At 36.8% G+C, this 19,797-nt stretch overlaps 2 protein-coding genes across 10 annotated transcripts in view; one reads left to right on the forward strand and one right to left on the reverse strand.

The window, feature by feature from the left end:
- LOC139960694 (uncharacterized) overlaps positions 1-5,005 on the forward strand; it is a 65,934-nt gene extending 60,929 nt beyond the window's left edge. For all 9 annotated transcript variants that reach the window (XM_071959257.1, XM_071959260.1, XM_071959261.1 and 6 more), the window contains one exon: positions 381-5,005. In XM_071959257.1, the coding sequence (XP_071815358.1) occupies positions 381-441 (61 nt within the window). In that variant the 3' untranslated portion in view covers positions 442-5,005. The remainder of the gene's footprint in view (positions 1-380) is intronic.
- Positions 4,363-19,244, reverse strand: LOC139960695 (COP9 signalosome complex subunit 1-like). The gene is made up of 13 exons (XM_071959267.1): positions 19,108-19,244; positions 16,586-16,675; positions 15,929-16,107; positions 15,355-15,522; positions 14,388-14,523; positions 13,882-13,959; positions 13,136-13,273; positions 12,025-12,119; positions 11,286-11,472; positions 10,503-10,640; positions 9,664-9,750; positions 9,065-9,112; positions 4,363-6,167 (listed from the first exon to the last, which is right to left on the reverse strand). Exons 1-13 carry the CDS (start codon positions 19,126-19,128, stop codon positions 6,090-6,092), a joined length of 1,443 nt encoding a protein of 480 aa, XP_071815368.1. The 5' UTR covers positions 19,129-19,244; the 3' UTR covers positions 4,363-6,089.
- Between the last annotated feature and the right edge of the window lie 553 nt (positions 19,245-19,797).

Consider the following 19,797-nt stretch of genomic DNA (forward strand, 5'->3'; position numbering starts at 1 on the left):
TCCGCCCTTTGATGGTCACAGTTGTTGACAATTCTTATAAAAACTTACCTTCCTTGCTGTCTCCTGTAGAACAGTACCCCAACACAGGTGTTGAGAAGGGTAAGGGGGAAAGAGACAGAACAAAGTTAGACCATTAATTTTTAATTTTCATGAAAAATTATGTCTGTATAGAAATCTTTCCTATTGAGCGGTTGGCCCTAAGATCCACTTCCTTCCCCTTCCCTGCCCCTACACTCAACCACTATTAAGGGGCTCTCTAGAATCCACAGAATGGTTTTTTTTTTTTGTAGAACTAGCATGTGTACATCCACACGTCTTAATATGTCATTTTCACTATGTCAAACACATTAAGTAACAAGCTCACCTCATATCTCTTACAGGGTCGGCCAGGATCGTTGGACTCGCTACGAACAAGCCCTGTTGCCCGACATGGCTCCATAGAACTATCCTCAACCCTAAGCAGCAACATAGTGCACCAGTTTTCCAGCAAGTTATTCCACTCCAAATCAACAACTTGGTGTTTTTTTAAGTTTTTTTTTTTTTTTTTTGTAATTGGAGCTTTGGCAAATTTTTTATGTAACTCAAAGAAAAAGCCAAAACTGAAATGCTTCCTTGGAATTCTTGGTTTGGTTTCCCTCACTGTGAGCTTAATGGGAAGTTTGATGTTGTTTTTATAACTTTTTCTCTGTTACTTTGACTTATGAGGCTATGAATATTCATTCCCGGGTTGACTTCAATTAAATTACATTTTTTGGGAGATATTGAGACAAAATTTTTAATTTTTATCAAGACATCTTTTGCGAAGTAGAGATATTCCATAGATGAATGATTGATTTTTGTGTAAGATCATAAATCGTGGAGAAAGGTGTTTTATATTATAACACATGGGTTTATCTAATGTATTCTATCGTAGAATGGATTACTTAAAAGATAAGGGAAACATATTAAGCCCTGTCGGTGTTACTGGCAGGATATTGGTGTCGACCAAATTGTTATATTCACATCACAAGGTTGGTGTCTGGCGGATTTGTTGACCTTCATTTTATCTGATGATACTTACCAACAATTGAGTGCCAAGGTTCATGACACTTCATTCAGGGGAATTAAGAATTTATGAAAAATTTCCTTTGGAGCAGGCTTTCAGAATTTCCTGAATTATAAAGGGAAAAAAATTGGGAAAATCTCCAAGGTCCTGGGTACAAAAATGACAACTATGTTAATCTGTTGAGCATTTTGAAGCAAATTTTGTCATTTTACAGATACTAGTATAAATGTTAATATTCCTATGGACCATGACAAGGTTTGCACCTAATTAATACTTCTGCTAAATGTAATAAAGAAACAGGACACATAGTCAGACAAGATATGCAAGACTTAAGTCAGTTGTTGGTGTGATGTTATGTGATACTCTGTGATGACATTTTAATGTCCTAATGATGTTGTGATGACATTTATGATGTCATCCTGTTGTGATATGTCATTTGATGTAATTTAAGATGTCATGGTGCCATTTGATGTCATGATGTTGTGCATTTGGTGATTTGTGACATCATCACATTGTGATGTTAATTAAGTCATTCGATGGCATGTCTGTTACATCATTTGAAATTATGTTGTTTATGATGTCAGTTGTGATGTCATTTGATATCATTTATGTTGTAGTGTCATATGAGGGGGCTGCAGCCAAACTGCTTGGGACATTAGTCTTTTTTGTGCTGTACATCAGTTTCACCTGAAAGCTTCTCTGTTGAGATAATCTCTATTCTTTAATATTGATTCATCCTGTCACATCAGTATCATGAAGCTGCTACAGCCTATCCTTTCGACACAGTGCATCACAGAATGTTGCAACAGCCGCAATATTCCAAAGGGAAGGTCTCGTGATGACAAAATAATAGATCCTCAAATTGAGAAATTTAAAACTTCTCGATCTGACGAGGATGCGGGCTGATTTTTGCATGGTGCTTACAATTTTCATATTTTGTACTTATTTCTTGTTTTTTTGTTTGTGGTGGTGATTTACCCATTACTTGTGCGTAATTTAACTGTTTTCTATGTTGAACTATATTAACAACTTTTTTTTGAAGGCCGCATCAGTTTTTCAATACATTTTATGTTATAAGTATCTACATTTCCAACGATAACATGTTATCTAAATTTGGCCCAGTTCTAGGGTTATGGTTTGGCCTCCAGTTTTTTTTTAATTCTGTTCTATCGATTCCATTAGTATTTATTCCCCAAAACATTTCTTAGCAAATCTCTTATTCAGTGAATTAATACTTGTGCATTTGTTGATCCTTGTCTATAATCAAATATTTTTGTAAGATAGAGAAAAACAAACAAAATTGTCAAGAGTCCATTGGGTGAAATGCTATAACAGGTTAAGGAAATTATATTTTTGGAATAAATATTTATCCATGTATTTCATTTACTTGTACTTATTAACCTTATTAAATATCACTTAAGAAGAAGACAAAACTCAAAATGGATTGTTCATAAAAAAAATTAAAAATGTCTTCTTATTAGTGCCACTGACTTGGCAACCAGTTGGGACAATTTCCTAATCCTAACACCTCTCAAAACTGTCCTCTCATATCATGCTTCAAAGCACTGGTAGTGACAGTGATAGCCTACCCATACTGCACAGTACAAGTGCTCTGAAGCATGACAGTACAGTATAGAAAAAAATTGTCCCAACTGGGTGGCTTTGGAGGAAGCAGTTAGTATTTTGAAACCAGTTGTCTTTCATAAAAGTTACTAGTGTTTCATTTGTCCAGTTAGTAAAATTAAGAGGTCCTGTCTGTTTGCTTATTTATTATATATGTATTGGTCTGTTTTAATATTTAATGTACCATTTTTAAAATAGTTGCTACTGTTTGTATATTTTTGTGGGGCGGGACAATTGTTTTCTGTTGATACTTATTAAGCCAGCTTGGACTACAGTTTTTCCTTTCTTCCACTTCCCCAAACTCTTATTGCTGCAGGGGTAAGACAAATGTGATAAACACGCGCTGAGTGCTGTTCTTCAGTAACGTGCAGTAAGGTTTTCAAAGGTGGGGGGAGCCAATTTCTGTATTTGGTAGAGGCACCACTACTTCTATGGACGTGCTGTAGGTGGCTGAAAGCTTTCTCGAATAATAGGCGTGGCTGTGAATTCATAATGTAAGAATCTGAGGCATATTTATGACTATAAATGGATCGAAACTCATGGTTTTGCTAATAAATACCTTTGAATTTTGAAGGGTAAAAACAACCCCTCAGACTGAGCATCTTTTACTGTCCTCTGTGTTCCATTTAAAATAGTTTATGATCCAGCAACAAAGGCACCACCAAATGTACCTTTTAAATAAATCGATAGACGTTTGGAGTGAGTTAATCCAGGCTGTTTTAAACTATATGATGTTAGTTGTGTTGTGTAAAATACATTACAAGCAAAGAAATTGAAAAAAGACCGAGCTTAGTTTGACTTTATAATTCTTATTATGGAGATATCATCATCCAATAATTACCTTCAGGTTTAGGCTAGGTCATCCTCATTAAACTGGAAAGCTTTTTTGTGTAAGTTACAGCAGTGTTTATATGTTTAAGATCATGTACAATGACTGGAAAACTACAAGGTGGTGTGGTCAACGATACATTGTACCCATTAACCTCCAATCTTGGGTCTCCCCGGCCGGCCCGTCGAGACTTCCAAGGGTACATGAGTTATTTACTCTCATTCTTCGTTCAATAAGCCATTACTCGGAAGAAATATTTCAGAAGCGTAGAAAGATATTCGAACCCACCAACGATATGATGTAACTTGCTAGCGACTACATGACAACAAAATTGATGTATGTAACACAATTTTATATTTTTCCTGTCATACTTTTTGCATTTTGAAATAAATTTTGTTTCGCTGGTTATTTTGTTTGCGTCTTGTGCATGATTTGTGTTTCTCCCTGTGATATTATTTCCATGGTGATGTGCAGATCTCTTTCAGTGTTGGAAATTGGTTGAATTGAACTACTTCGGGCCTAACACTTCACAAGTTACGCCACTTCCCCCCCCCCAAAAAAAAAACCACAGTATAAAATAATCTCCTTTCTAACAGCAAATACTAGCATTTTCCTTGCATTTATACAAAATGAAAATGTGTCTACAGGCTAAAACAAGCGTCTTTTCTATTGTAACTGGCAAACACAAAAATCCAGTAAAAAGCCTCAATTTTGAGGCATTTGCTTGCCTTTGGAGAGTGAACACCTCTAGTCATTTGTAGTGTTTCCTTTATTATGACGTATCTCACATGCAAATGGGCTTTCAAAATGCTAACTTTACACCCTAAGAAAATGTCCAAGACCAAAATAAACAACAACAAATATCTACATTTTCCAATAACGGTGATTTTATCATTTTGACCTGTACAGTTTACAAATGAAACTTGTACAAAAAAAAAGAAACGAAAGAGAAAAATTAAAAAGCAAAACAGATGCACACCTCCGAGTGAGTATAGTGTAGTAGTACACTGCTATACGAATCTCATTACAGAATGCCTTATAATTTTAAGATTTGAGGTAAATTAAGATTTGCAAAATGGTTGCAAAATAAATTTTCACTTTTACAAGCAGTCACTGATACCACTTTCACTACAAAGCCAAATGACATGCCAATGTAGCTGCACCATTAATGTGATGAACATTAGCAGTAGTTATGCATAGAATGTTAGAAACATACTGTATTTCAAACAACAATTTCCTAAAAGTATTCTACCATGTTGGAGGGAACCAAATGGAAAGTGGTACAACAAACATTTTCAACCGTTGTTACAAAGGTGCTAGATGCAGATACACTAAGCAATTACTGTAGGAATGAGGGGGGGAGGCAACAACTTTGAATCATTCTAACAAGCCGTGTCATCTTTTCAACAAATTTGAATCCCCTCAAACAAGGAGATCTGTGTGGTTACAAACATTTGCGTCCAGCATTTAATCAAATCGGTCAATAGTATGTCCACCACCCCCCACCCCCATAAAGTTAGTGAAACGTTTTGTTTCATTTGGAAACCGTTCTAAATATGCATCACTGGATCTCTCACTTCAAAGTCAAATTGTTTCAAAATATAACCTATCATGTTAACACTACTCCACTGGCATCAGGGGTGGAGGATTGGCCTGTCAGAGGCTCTGCCAATGAAAGGACCCAAAATCACAATTTTTTTCCGGATTGTGAAGGACGCTGTTTTCCCCTAGCAAGGCGCCAATTGCACTGCTTGTTTCAAGGTACCAGAGCGGCCAGTTAGATCAATGCACCGATAGTAACTTATGCCCCAACCCACCCCTGACGTAGCAACTTATGCCCCAATCCACCCCTGACGTGTGGTAACTCTTACATACAGATGAGAAAAGCAAGATATAGTTATCGTCAAATCCTAGTTTGGGATCTCCAAGCCCTTATATTGTTCATTCCTGAGGGAGCATTATCTGAATTCCAATGAAAACTACTTTTTGACATGCTTTTGATAATGGACGCATTTTTTGGGATGACATACGATAACTGTTTAATTCACTCAATACTCTCACTGTGTTTCGTTTCTTCAGAGGAGAAAGAATGCTTGCACACCAAAGTTAACACCTCTCGAAACATCCCATCGATGGTCACGCCTATCACAGAATAGAAGAAAATTGTCACAGGATTCATCGATCACATAAATTCCTCTTACGGACATTACCCAGGACTATGAAGTCTTACGTACTGTTTCACACGTGAAATGATATGAGGATATTAATAGCATACTTATAAACCTCTTTCAATCATGTCTGAATGATCCCTGCCTTAGACTAGGCTCTTTCAGCAGTGACTCAAGGCATTTACATAAAAAATTCCTTTCAAAATGCTACATTCTCCTCTTTGTTGATTGGGGGGGGGGGCAGTATTTACCTCCAGTATTTCTATCCACCATCTGTTCAGAGCATCCTAAAATGTGAACAAATGTTGTTTTTTTCCTCTCTCTCTCAGAGACTCTCCACCCAACGACTAAATGCTTTGACTACAATTAGTGGTAAGGCTGGTTAAATATTTACAGCGAGTTAACCAGAAGACCAGGATTATCATCACCGATGAGATGGAGATGCTCCAGCTGAGGCAGATACGTTGTCTCCTCCACTATTAGATCCCTCCACAACTGGGCTCTGAGAACGGGGCAAACATAAAATAAAAGACAGAAATCAATTTAAAGAAACTTAGAAAACAACGAGAGAAATTATTAAGGGGAAAAAAATAATTAAAATTAACAAATTAAATAAAATGAAACAGGGGATTAATCCAATTAGAAATGAAGTATTCAGTTTCTCCTCCCATGTGGGAACTTTTTATTGTTTCTCCTTGTTTAGATCCTTAGCATTAGGCATGTTATACAGTTCTGTGTTTTAAAAACAAGTGTGTAATAAGTGAGGCGTTACAGTAATCAGTCGACATCCAGTACTCTCTTCCACACGTCATGATTGAAGTAACGCATTTCACAACAGAAAACGAACGACCAAAGGTCTATCCGAAAGAGGTGCGGGGAATCGTCTCGAAATAAAGACAGGGATGAAAATGACTAGAATGAGCCCATTAAATGTTGTGAATCCCATTTTGAATTTGTAACTGCAGAAATTAAATCAATTACAGGGGAGTTGGCCCTCAGACTTAGATGTAAGGATATTTATATATATATACATTTTTTTTTCTTCAGAATGATCGATTTAATATTAACCAAATTCTCCGGCATTTTTAAGATTTACTACTATGTATTTAATTGCAACTGATACCAAACTTAGAGTAACACACAATTATAAATTATGCAAAACATAGAAATGGGAAGAACTCATGCTCTCTGGTGACTTCAGATATCTCTTGTTTCACAAGAAAACAAGACTGCCTGGAGGATATAATTTTGCTACGGTGTAGAACATGTTGCAAAAGGGTTTGAATTCAAGGCCATGTGTCAAGGTTGCACATGCAAATTACAAAACAAATAATAATAATTCAAATGCATGTGGTTTACAATCTTTACTTGGGGGGGGGGGGGGGTGGGGGCTCACGAGAGTGAGGTTTTCATTATATTTGAAATGAAATTATCAAAGGAGTGAGAAAATTAAGGACAAGCCCTTTATATCAAGTCTGTGATTTAAATGGTTAAAATTCTGGTCTTGGACGTTGGATTCTCAAGCCTACTCTGTTGACCTCACTAATATAAAACATTCAGCTACGTATCCTTGCAAAGATTGGTTCCAACAGACGGACGGACGAACAGCAGTACTGGTCCTCGAGCGACACAAACAGAACCGTAACAAAATTGGACACGTGTTTGATTGCACTAAATGGAAAGCATATCAATTGACTTCGGGAAACAAAGAGCCCATATTAGCACAACCCAGCAGCTCAATTTAAAACATTAAAACTTGGTTACACTCATTTCCCAAATAACAAACAACAAATCTAAGCATCTGTTTCCAGATTGTCCTCATATGTACAGTTTTTTCCAACATTTAAATTTCTTCCTCTGGGTGTGTTCTGTCATGCATTTCCCCAATTAACTGGCAAGCAAAGCATATGTTGCACCTTCTGACACCAACATCTACCCCCCCACCCCCCATTCTCCATCCACTCTCCCCCAGCCTCACATTCCACCTCATGCAGTCCATACTGGTTCCTAGTGAAGATGCATTCATTTCATTACATTCAGGAATAAAGGGATTTCTTGCTGCACAATTTTGTTCCAAATAAAACATATATCACTCAAAAAAATAACTTACAAGTTATTTAAAAATGCAATCAGCAAATAACAACACAAAAATATCACATATTTATTAAGAAAATATAACACAAAAATTATATATATATATATGAAAATGAGAGAAACTTGAAAGGAAAAGAAGCTATAATATCTTTTAAGAATAACATAATAATATCAAGGTGACCACTGTCAGGTTACAGGTGTGATTAAACATAAATATGTCAACAAGTCCCAACGATGATGAAGAAATTAAGAAGGATAAACCAACTGATAATGGGGTGGGGGTGAGTTGGAGGATGAGGGGAGGGAATCATCACATCGAGGAGGGTAAAACCTCACCTCCGTTCATACTCACACTGGAATACTGAAATTTGACAAAAGTAAAAGACGCAAGTGCTAATGGTGATAACTGACGACATGTCTAGCACTGAAAAACTGATAGATTTCTTTCCAAATATCATCCATTACGCTCCCCTTAGTTAGGCTTCCATTCAAGGCTCAGACTTTATCCCGACTGTACAGAATTACTGTCTTTGCTTACATCCCATCGGTTTGTATTTAAACTAAAGATACATAGTCTGAAAAGCGATAAACAATTTAATAAGACAAAAAAAAAGGGGGGATATTCTTTTTCCTTTCATGTGGAATGGAAAGTGACCAAATTCAAAACAAGCACTCAAAAGTGAATTAAGATGTATTAAGATGATGAACAAGGATATGCAATACTAGCATCACAACCAGTCTGACGGTTAGATGAGGCAAGAGTCCATAGCCAAACCTGATAATATCTCCATATCCTGTCCATATTGGGTGAAGATTTAAGAACCAACCCCTTCCCCTGCACCCCCTCCTCCAACCTTTAAATTAATCTCCCCTGTGCACTCTGTGATGCATGTGGTAGCTTGCATAAGAAGATTTAAGAATCAACCCCTCCCCCCCCCCTCCTCCAACCTTTGAATTAATCTTCCCTATGCACTCTGTGATGCATGTGGTAGCTTGCATAAATCCTTACCCCATGTACCTGCTAATATCCAAGTGGCAATCTATATATCTTTTGTACATTTCTCGGTATTCAACGTGCAGCATAATCATTCCAACAGTAATTACGTTATCATGGCAACATTGTTATAATAATAATGCATGATTACAAACGCAGCTCAAAGATGATATGATACATTCACTCTTCCCTCTTTTCCTAAAACTGCTACCTCAACGTAACTTTCTCTCCTCACTGTATTGAAGTTGTTTAGTCTCTTCTTTACTCTTAGAGAATGATGTACTGCTAACATGGCTCTGGTTTATGCTTACCTTCACTTGGATGTCATTCTTCAACATGGCTGACCTCAATATGAGAGCCTAGAAGAGGGAAAAGACAATCAATTTAAAAAGGACATTTTTTTTAAATTTTTTTTTTTTAAATCCTGAGGCATGCTCTGAATTTCTGATGTTTGTTACCTCCATTGCCATGACTGCCGACCTATGCAGTGACATGAATAGTCAGTCATGTGTAAACATCTTGGCAAAAAGTATAAGCAAAATCTGCCAATCCCACCTCCCCTTCACCAACTTGTACTGGCCTCAGTATAAGGATCTTATTTCTGTAATTTCAAAAGAGACTATTTGAGGGCTAAGTGAACAAAATTACAGCATGAATTAAAATATTAGAGAGGAAAACAGCTTGAGACTAGTTTTACAAGAGCAGTATTACTTTGTATTCATGAATGAGACTTACCACCCATAAAACCACATCGGAAATCATACATCAAGAAATCAGTCTCTATCATAAGATCCTGTTCTCCAAAAATATTTTATGTTCCCTTTTCTTTTTTTATGCCCCAGTTTAACTTCTTCCTTAAAGTACCCTAAAGTTAACATGTGATTCAGTACAACTTGACCTTTGACCTCACCTTTGTTCTCCTCTGAAATGCCAACCCCATTGCAAGACTTTTTTCAAATGTTGAACATCTCTGGTCTACATCCCTGGCATACAAGATCTGCGTACGAAACACATCCAATCATAAAATACCTCGTCGACATGGTCGTGCAAAATGTTCAGTACAAGATACTGGCTATCAACGATATAGTACGTGGGTAAACTTAAAGAAAGCTGGTCTCATAAACTTATTGTCATGTGAAATTTCATGGAATAGAGAGTTCCTAGTGAAGTTACCACTGAATATTTTCTTTCATACACTTGAACCTTATAATAATAATAATACGACTTATAATGCGCACACACCACTCAAAGAATGTTCATGGCGCAATTAACAATTAGAAATGATACAAATAATACATAATAATACAAAACAATGACAGAAGAAAAACTTATCTTATTATCCCAGGCATGAAAACCACTGATAACATTACATTGGTAGCACACACATACATACATGTGCACACACACACACATGTAAAGCACTTGCTGGACTTGGAATGAGTACTTAAGCTAAGCTGTTGTGTTTTCTTAATGACAACTCAAGATGCCATTTTGAGAGAGTGTCAATCTACTTTATTGATGGCGCTATTCTGCAATTGCATTGTACTACAATGGCTAGATAAAACATGATTGATGTTCAGATAGTAATCATTCTTCAATATGATTCGTGTAAAACAACAACTAGGAAAACAACGTCTGGGAATTTTTTTCAGGAAATACTAACAACTTTGTAAGGCTGCACATGGGGGGTAGGGGGTGGAGGGGGTGATAGAAAGGGAGGATCAGTGATATTCACCAACAGACATTTACCTTGTTGTGTGAGTCGATTCTAGCATTTATTTGTCCGTCTAATATTAAATGCATCAGTTCATCCTCTAGGGCTGGTACTGTAGTATTGAAAGCAATGGCCATCTTGTGCATGTCAGCTGATACATAGGGACTGAAATACTGGAAATGTAAGTGAAAGAAAAGTTAAGCTGAGAAGCTCAAAAATCCACCATAACTTACTGTACCAGTCCCAAACATATTATCAACATGTGTCTAAATGTTATCAAAGTAAGTATTAAATTGGAAGGAAGAATTATACACAAAAATGCTTAGCATAGTCTTTCAGAAACATACAAAGGCCACAATAGTTGTAAGAAACTTTTCAAGGCCTAGGGTATAGGACCCCTCAACCCCCCCCCCCAAACATTTGTCTGGCCACCAAAATTGGCCTCCTCCCAAAAGAAGTCTAGCTATGCCCCTGATGAGGTGTCTACCAGTCATTCAATTTGACTGGAGTTCATCTTAAGATTAGCAGTTCAAACAAGCTAGTAAATCATAGGAGTAATTTGGTCTCAACATCCTAAACTCACTAATTACTACAAGTGCAATTCGTGAAGCTTGTCTTATAGTATTTTGTTCAAGAATCAGAGGCTAAGTTTCACGGAAATAAGAAAGATCGATTGTCTTATTTTGAAACAGTACTATCAAATAAATTTCTCTACTAAATAATTTTGGTTAAAAACATTTACATAACTTTCAATAAACATTTAACGAAATATTGGCAAAGCCAGAAGTTTTTTTTGTCCCTTCCATTTGATAAGATACCTGTATAAGAGCTCTGTTCCTTATCTGTGAGTAGAGGGTAGCAACATGAGTGGCAAGGTACATGTCCAACAGAAGATTGTCCTTGATTTCATCCAACAGCTTCAGGCAAGATGCGTACTTCGACTGATAAAACATGAAGATGATATCTCGCAGCTGAGGCTCCAGTTCCAGAAACAGCTTGAAAGAGCTGAGGAAAACAAATATCTTTCAGGTGAGAAGATAAGATACATAGAGACCCTGAAGATGCAGCAATTAATTAAATAGCCGAGGCTCCAGTTTCAGAAGCAAGTGCTGAGGAGTAAGGACATACATGGTAAGAAGGGAAGGTCCATGCAGGGAACTATCAGATAACCGAGTCAGTTGTACAAGACATTATTAACAGACATATAGTAAATGAAGTGTCTCTATGGGGTGAACAGGTCAACTACTTTTTTATTTTCATTTTAGATGGTTTTATTATCATTTCATACACAAGGATAATTTTTCAGAAATAATAACCTGAGATTTCTTTTTCAAAGTTGCCTCAACAGCTAAGGCTGTTGTCTAACACAACTGAACACAAGACCGAGTGTTGTTCCGTTTTTTTCTTACGTTTTTTTTTTAATGTAAATAAACTTGTTTTCCTTTGACCAACCTAAGTCAAGTTTGTCTGACAAAAATGGCCAAAGAGCCAGTTCTGTCATGATGAGGAAGACATGCATACTTGATCAGAAAGGTAAGTCGATGGTTACAAACATACCTGCTAGATATGATATTTTTCTGCAGTTCTTGTCTTGTGTATGTAGCCAGAGCACAGAGACCACCATAGACAGCTACATTGTTAGGAGAGAGCAGCTAAAGAAGTAGGAAATAGAAAATAAAAAATCTGACCAAAGTGACTAACAGTGAATGTTCATCTGAATCATTTCTATAATCATTTTTATGTCACTAGGACAAAATTTACCTTGGGAGAGTGGGGGGGGAAGAAGGGGTAAGGAATTAAAGAGATCGTTTCCTCCATTCAGTCAAACTTGTTAACCCTCTTTTATGGTGACTAGGAAGCACAGAGTGTGTGGCAAATGGAGATAGCAGATCTTTTTTATTCCTCAGCAAGATGAGGAAGCTCAGGGTTTGTTCTGCTGGACCCCCACCCACACCCCACCAGCTAGAAGACTGGAACTGGTGATTCATCTTTCCAATGGCAATCTTACAATGGCATTACCTTCAACATCATTATCTCATACTACTGTAAGAGAAACAGTTGATTTTACCCGCCTCGGGAAAACAGAGAAAACCTTTTACCATTGTATGTCATTTTCTTTGTCTAATAACATGAACACAACCTTGAATAAACCATCCTGTTCTTCCAAAGTAGTTCAACTTTTATGAAAAGGACATTTTTGCTTGTCCAATTCCACACATCATCAATTGACTTAAGATCAGGGATGACTAAAACCAACTTGTCAAGAGCACATTCTTCATTCAATTAACTTACACTAGCAGCTAAACATGGAGTAACTGGCAACCGCCAAAGGCTAAACATTCAACTGTGGAGAATCTCCTAAGTGCCATCCATAGTTAGATTTGCTAGTTTACTCTTCGATGCAATTTCGCTTAGCCTTTAGAAATGTTCTTTTGTTTTAACCATCCAGGGTTCTTTGCTTGTTTATGACATTTGGCTGCAGAAGGCTGAAACAAAAACCAAAAGCTACCAAAATATTGTCTACTCCTTTCAACTCTTAGTCGTTGTTGGCTTTCATTATTACATCTTCTCGTTGGGTTGGGGTGTGTTCTACGATTTATCAATCATTACCTTTTCAAGTTAATAGATTTCATTTCCCATGGACTTGGCTTAAACTTAAGTTTCTTACCTCTGGGAAATCACAGTGATCAAAGGAAGCTTGCAGGAAGTACTTTGCTGCTGGCTTGTATTTCTTTGTTGCTAATTCTGCGACTCCTGCCGCACATTTTAACTTTGTCACAATCACCATGTTATCCTTTGAATCTTTCTGTAAATGCAAAGAGAGAGAGAGGGCAACGTGGGTTAAAGAAAGCCACATAATATCAATCAGAACAAAACTAGAATAAGCTTTGTTAGCCACTAGCCCCCTGCTTTTTGCACCCTAGGACTTCGTATACAGATCCATGTGGAATATTTTTTCACCAGAAATTAGACCTGCCATTGCTTAATGGCAGAAAGCCTTCAATATAAATGTGCAAAATTTCAACAAAGGCATAAATAGAGAAAACTTTTAGAGCATGAATTGTCACTAAGTATCCAAGACAGTGAAGACAAACACACTTCTTTCTTTTGATCCTGTACGGAACAAAGCAAACGATTAACTTGTACAAATGAAGACTTAAATTGGACCATAATTTTCACCGAGAGGGGGACGCAAGGGGGGGGGTGACAGTTAGATGAGAAAATATGTGAGGGCTTCTCAAGGATGGATGACACTTCTCTTTAACAAAGGAAAACCTTAACCAATTCTGCAACATGAATGAGAAAACGTTGTCAATAAAATAGTATCCAGATTTTTCTTTTTCAATTCACGCTGTCCACCCTCCCCCCCACCCCCCCCTCTTCATGTGAGTAGGATTCAAATTTCAGACTGACCTCTGTAAGTTCTGGTGATGACTCTGCCTTCGTGACATAACTCAAGACGTGAGACCAATTCTTTAAATGTATGCTAACCTGTCGACAGAAATGGTTAAAATGTCAGTACAGTCTAAATGTAACAACTCTTAACTTTTATGAAAACAATTCAAATTAAAGAAATTTTAGAAAGGTAAACAGGAATCAGAACATTTTGAAGGAGTGAAGAAGTGTTTGAATAAATGTTTGTGTTTGAACAAAAATATGGACGCGATTTGAGATTTTCTCAATTAGGTATTGGTTGAATCATCAACAACTGTAGTTTTCTCTGGTAATAGAATTGAATATTATATATAAGAAAAAAAAAAAAAAAAAAAAAAAAAGAATTGAATATTGCTTACAACAATCCATTGAACTTGATAACAAGCTTAAAGTAGTCATGCTGCTCTAAATGATACAAGTAGATCTAGAGGAAAAGAAATTTCCACTTGATGGTACTGATTTCTTCCTTCCAGTTTAAGACTTACTTTGATAACATTTAGACACATGTTGATAATATGTTTGGGACTGGTACAGTAATCCCTGGCCCTCGAGTAACATTTAAGGGCGTTGCTTAAATCTCCGAGATCAAGGTAATGATCTCCCAGGTCGTCGTGCCCTCGTCTGTTGATGAAGCAAAAAAACCAGTCTCAAATCAGAAGACATGTTTGCTATATGGCAATATAACATCCTAATTTGTGATGCATTATACATGTGACGCATTATACAAATGATGACGTCATTATACGCCTACAAATGATGACGGGGAAAATCGCTGACAAATTTAAGGAACAACTCTGAAAAAAGCTGAAGAAACACCATCAGAAGAATCTGGAATGATTGCATTTAGGAATACAAGTCAAATGGGCAATGCCAAGTAATCCATCTGGGCCTTCTTTGGTGGTAAAAAACTTATAATTAACTTTGGCTTTTGGAGTCTTCCTTAGAAGCCACAGTACTTTGGCATAATGAGTAACCAGTTATCACAAACAAGAAAGTAGCAGGGGAGTGATTTCAAGAGATATTCAGATTTTTAATGTCATGTGTGTGTACTTAAATTGATGGAGGTAAACTGACTGGAAATTTATGAACAATTTTAAAAAGAATCAAGACATTTTTGGCTAGAATGGGATTCAAACCATCCAGACTTAGTTTGTGGCGAATGCTTTAAAGGCCATTTATTTGCTGGATGTCAGTCAGAAGCCAAAATATGAGCTTGCACACCTTCGATCAAGAGATCACACCCTAAATTGTTTCAGAATGCTGCAGGTAAACATATTTACGACAAATACTCAGAACTGAATTTACAAATGTTTTTAAGCTAATCTGCAATGGGCTGTATAAAATCTTCAGTATGGATTCATTGATTAACTATTTTGCACTCCAGGCCTATAAACACATTTATGGCCACGACACCTCAAACTTCCAACATCTGGACTATACTATATACTTTACCTTATGCTTTCCTTGATTGAGTTAGCTTTGTAATTTTTGAGGTCTGTATCCAGTTTTTCAAGTTTTAGAGCTGCCTTTTTGTTTGTAGTTTCAATCCAGTTTGTATCCAGACTGGGTATGTTGTGTACCACTCCTGCGACAGCATCTGGTAACAGTGAAGAACTAGTCCTGAGGAAGTGGAAGTAGAGGTTAAAGGTCACCTTTAATCTCATATCACTTGACCTGAAAAAGCTGTTTCAATTAATTCAGTTAAAACAAAAATTAAAACCTTATGTTCGCTTCCCTTCAAAACATGTCTCGGACAAAACCACTAATACAAAACAGTATAAATGTTGGCTATAACACTGAATGGACACTGACACACTGTAACATGCCAGTGTTTCACTTTACGGATCCAATTATTTCATTCCGTCTCATACTCTGCATCTTTAGTGTTATAAATAAGTAGAAACCAATGATGACATCTAAAATTTCTTCCAAAATGCAATAATGGTTGATCAAAAATCACTTCAACTTTGTTTGTTACTTTAATAGTGAGATGGTTCTGAGCTGGATGATTATATACACTACTTACACAGCTTCTGCCATTTTTGAATGTATATGTTGATAGGCTTGTGTGTTGTACGTTGTTTGTGTATAGTTGAGAGCCATCCGTAGAGCTTCCACTCTCAGGGCTGGACATCGTGCAGCTATGAACAGCAGCCTGTTTATCTTGGCAAACCCAGAGTAGCATACTGCATGAGCCTCTAAATCCTGTAAATAGAGGTTGGGAGAGAAAGACATATTATATTTAGAACTTAATAATTATTACCTCAAGATTAAAACATTTAAAGATATTTTTAAGTTTCTGGAAAAGACATTTCAATTACATTCATTGAGGAAGCTCTCACACAAAACAAGTACTGTAACATAGTTCCTTTGCACAGACTATTTTATTGGGTAAGATCAACTAATATGAATACTTCAGATTTACTTAATGAATCTGTTATGAAGGGGGTGGGGTATGATGGGGAGAGGAAAGCATATTTCTGGGGATCTGGTGTATTATTATTATACTTTATGGGTAATATTAACATCTCTGGACTCTTCATGAAAGTGGTAAAAGGAATACCATCACTATTAAGGAGTTCTTGAACTAGTATCACAGATTTGTATTATATCTGAGATGTGGAGAGTTAAGACACTCTAAAATGATTTTTAAAAAAAAAGATGGTATGCAAATTTTTCTTACCAGAGTTGGGCTGTCAACAGTATAGCTCAATTCTTCTTGGCTCTCTGAGCCCTCTGGTTGTAAATCCAGCTGCATAGGTTCAAGGGAAACCTAAACAAGACAGAAGAACACATTTAATAAACTAAACTACTTTTTTACAAGATGTACTATAGGGCTGGGAGCCTGGGAGCATAGCCTTACTTGTCTCTAACCCACAGTAAGCTAGGCAAGACTTTACAGAGATGGACCCACACCAAATGAGTAACACCCAGTATTATTAGTAGGATTTTTTAATGTTGCTTCTGCGAGACGGGACGCAACATCTAAAAATTGTTTGCCTCCTCTCAGAAACATTTGCGTCCCTGCAGTCCTCTATGAAAACATGCACTTTACGACACCTCTACAGGTTCCTGTAGTTATGATGACCCTGACGAATCATTGGATTGTGCGCAACGGAAGCCTATAATGTACACAAAAGTAAAACCAAATGATGAAACCTGTAACTAATATCCAACAACAAAATACTGTCAAATTACAAAGCAGGAAGTTTGCCATAGACTAGTTACCATATATGCTGACCTAGACATAATGCAATGCATACTACGTACTGTACAGTATACAACCCTTGCATAGCAATTGTGAAGATGTTTTAGGCTATGCATGCGTTGTGAATCAACGTAAAATAACAATGCCTAAAGAGAAAATGTGAGAATAAAAGTAAAGTACTGCACGTTTACGTGATTTAATTGAGGCCCTTATATGATGAAAAATATTATTCATATAGATCTCGACGACACAAGAATACGTCTAATAAAAGTCCTAGTACATGACCACAACTTTTATGAACCCTTGTCGTAAGTTACCAACTTACCAAATGTTAATAGTTACCCAATGCAACTTTATTAGAATATGTTTCATTCAAGCTTGAACAAATTTCCCCTTTAACCCAACTACTATAAGCAAGTCTGCCTGAGCCTGGCTAGGTCCGAATTCTTTGCCATTACAGTATGTTGATAACTTTTTACGCAATGTTGATTAATAAACTCAAGCTTCAATGGCTACTTTTGACTTTTGAATGTTGTATAAAAAAATTTAAATGAAGCAAGTGGTCAAAGGGACTGTGAAAATTACTTAAGTTTGCAATGAAGTTACAACTGTGGAATAAATGCACATTTTTACATAGCAGCTCTCAATGCAGATAGAACAAACATACTGTGAGATGAAAAATCATTTTAACATATCAGAGATGTTAGCATCCCACAAAATCTGTCTGAACTCATATCATTTTGGTATCAAAACAATGATTCAAAGATATGTGATATTCTTTAAAAAGATTGAACTACAACTTTGTACCATTAGCCCTAGTTGTTGAAACGTGTGTTAACAAGGTCTAATGTAATTAACGTAATTTGAGTGCACACATATAATAGCCAATAGCATAAGTAGCTTCAGTTGAACAACAAGCTTTGTGTTCATTGAGCATTGTTGATGCAAGAATGTTTGCAGACCATGTGTATTAGTCAATCAAATCATGGGAAATTTGGAAAAGCATCTTTGACTATTTTAGGTATGAAGATCTTTGCAATGGAAATTTTGTTAGTGCAAACCTAAGCATCACAACAGTTGATTGCTATGATTAATTTGTTTCAAACAAATTCAATGATCTGTAGGATTGGAAGAAATGTTGGTTCTTTGAGAAGAAGTTGTGGATTTGTTCATTCAAAGATTTTTTTTTGTTTTAACATAAGCCTAGTTGTGAGTGTGAGTACTTGGGGTTTCTTTCTCAAAGAAAAAAAAGTTGTGTATGAGGGACACTCAAAATTTTAAGATTTTGCGTCCCTGGCTAAAATATTGTGTCGCAGACACAGAATTCTGCATTTGTACTAACGCTGCACACTAATAATATATTGAAAGACATTTCTTGAAGTCACACATGTCCAAATAATGAGAAGACTTTAAGAATATGGATGGATGGACTTTTAATAGCACGTTTGGTGGGGTGATAACTTGATGCATGGTGCAGAGGTAAGACTTAGGCTAGAATGTGCCACAAGACACCAAAATGAAGGCTGCACTGAGTGATAGACACTGTAGATGCTGCTACACAGCTTCAATGAAAAGGGCTAAAATTTGCAAAGTGAAGATTGAGGAATCAATCTTGTGAGTTGTATCTGGGCGGGAGGGAATAGGACTGTGCCCCGAAAAGTTTCGAAGGCCCTTGACCTCTTACTATATACGCAAGTTTGACTTCCTATTGCACCACTTGTATTGACTTTAGCATAAAGGATAACATAAGTGCCTGTACCTGGCTGTAGCAAAGTATGTTGTTACTATAACTAAGGTAGGCTAACCCTAGCCTAACGTCAAGCTTGTCAAAACTTCATTACGTTACATAGCCTAGGCCCAGCCTGAGTTAGGCCAGTCCTAGGGCACATTAGCGTGATCGGCTCTTCTTAAGATACGTAAAGAATCCCTAAAGTGTGTATCAACGAAGAGATATTCTTCAATGTAGTAAATTGGAAAATTTAAATGAGCTAACTTACCATTCGAATAGGAAGAGGCATTCCTCACTGTGCTAATTAGACGTTACAATGAAGCTCAATATTACTTGTTACGGTGCCAAAGACCATCCAAATAATTGAGGGCGTACTTTATATATGATCGACAGAACGGTGTATTTGCGACACTAAGAGCAGACATAATTATGACAGATATAATGTTAATCTATGATGTACAGATGTACTTATTTCTATCGCTTCTCAGCCTTTTAAGGTTAAGATTATAATTCCTATTGGAGAATTGAGAACATCTCATGTGAATATCATGGAGTGTATCCAAGGGCGTATCATGGGCGGGGGGAGGGGAGGGGGTGGATGCACCCATCACTTCTTGAGATTGTTCACATCTGCATGAAATCGCGCGCCCCACAACCCCCGAAAATTCCCAAGAAATCCCAAGGACATTCTACTGTATGGATATCTAGTAATATCAAGGGATGAAAATGCCAAGATCTTCCCTAAGCTGAAGGCAGATAGAGAATCGAAGCCTTCAGTATGTAATGAACTTGAAACTGTGCGTCTTTCGAAATGAAAAGTGAGGCATTGCAAAATAAACAGATAAAAGTTATTTATTTCAGTCTCATTTCAGTTATTCGAATTTGTAAAGCAAACAGCAGATATCAGATCATATCACATCATATCAGTGAGCATGAATATGGCGTTCCAGTATGAACA

Source organism: Apostichopus japonicus, chromosome 19, assembly GCF_037975245.1.
Source record: "Apostichopus japonicus isolate 1M-3 chromosome 19, ASM3797524v1, whole genome shotgun sequence".
Lineage (NCBI taxonomy): Eukaryota > Metazoa > Echinodermata > Holothuroidea > Aspidochirotida > Stichopodidae > Apostichopus > Apostichopus japonicus.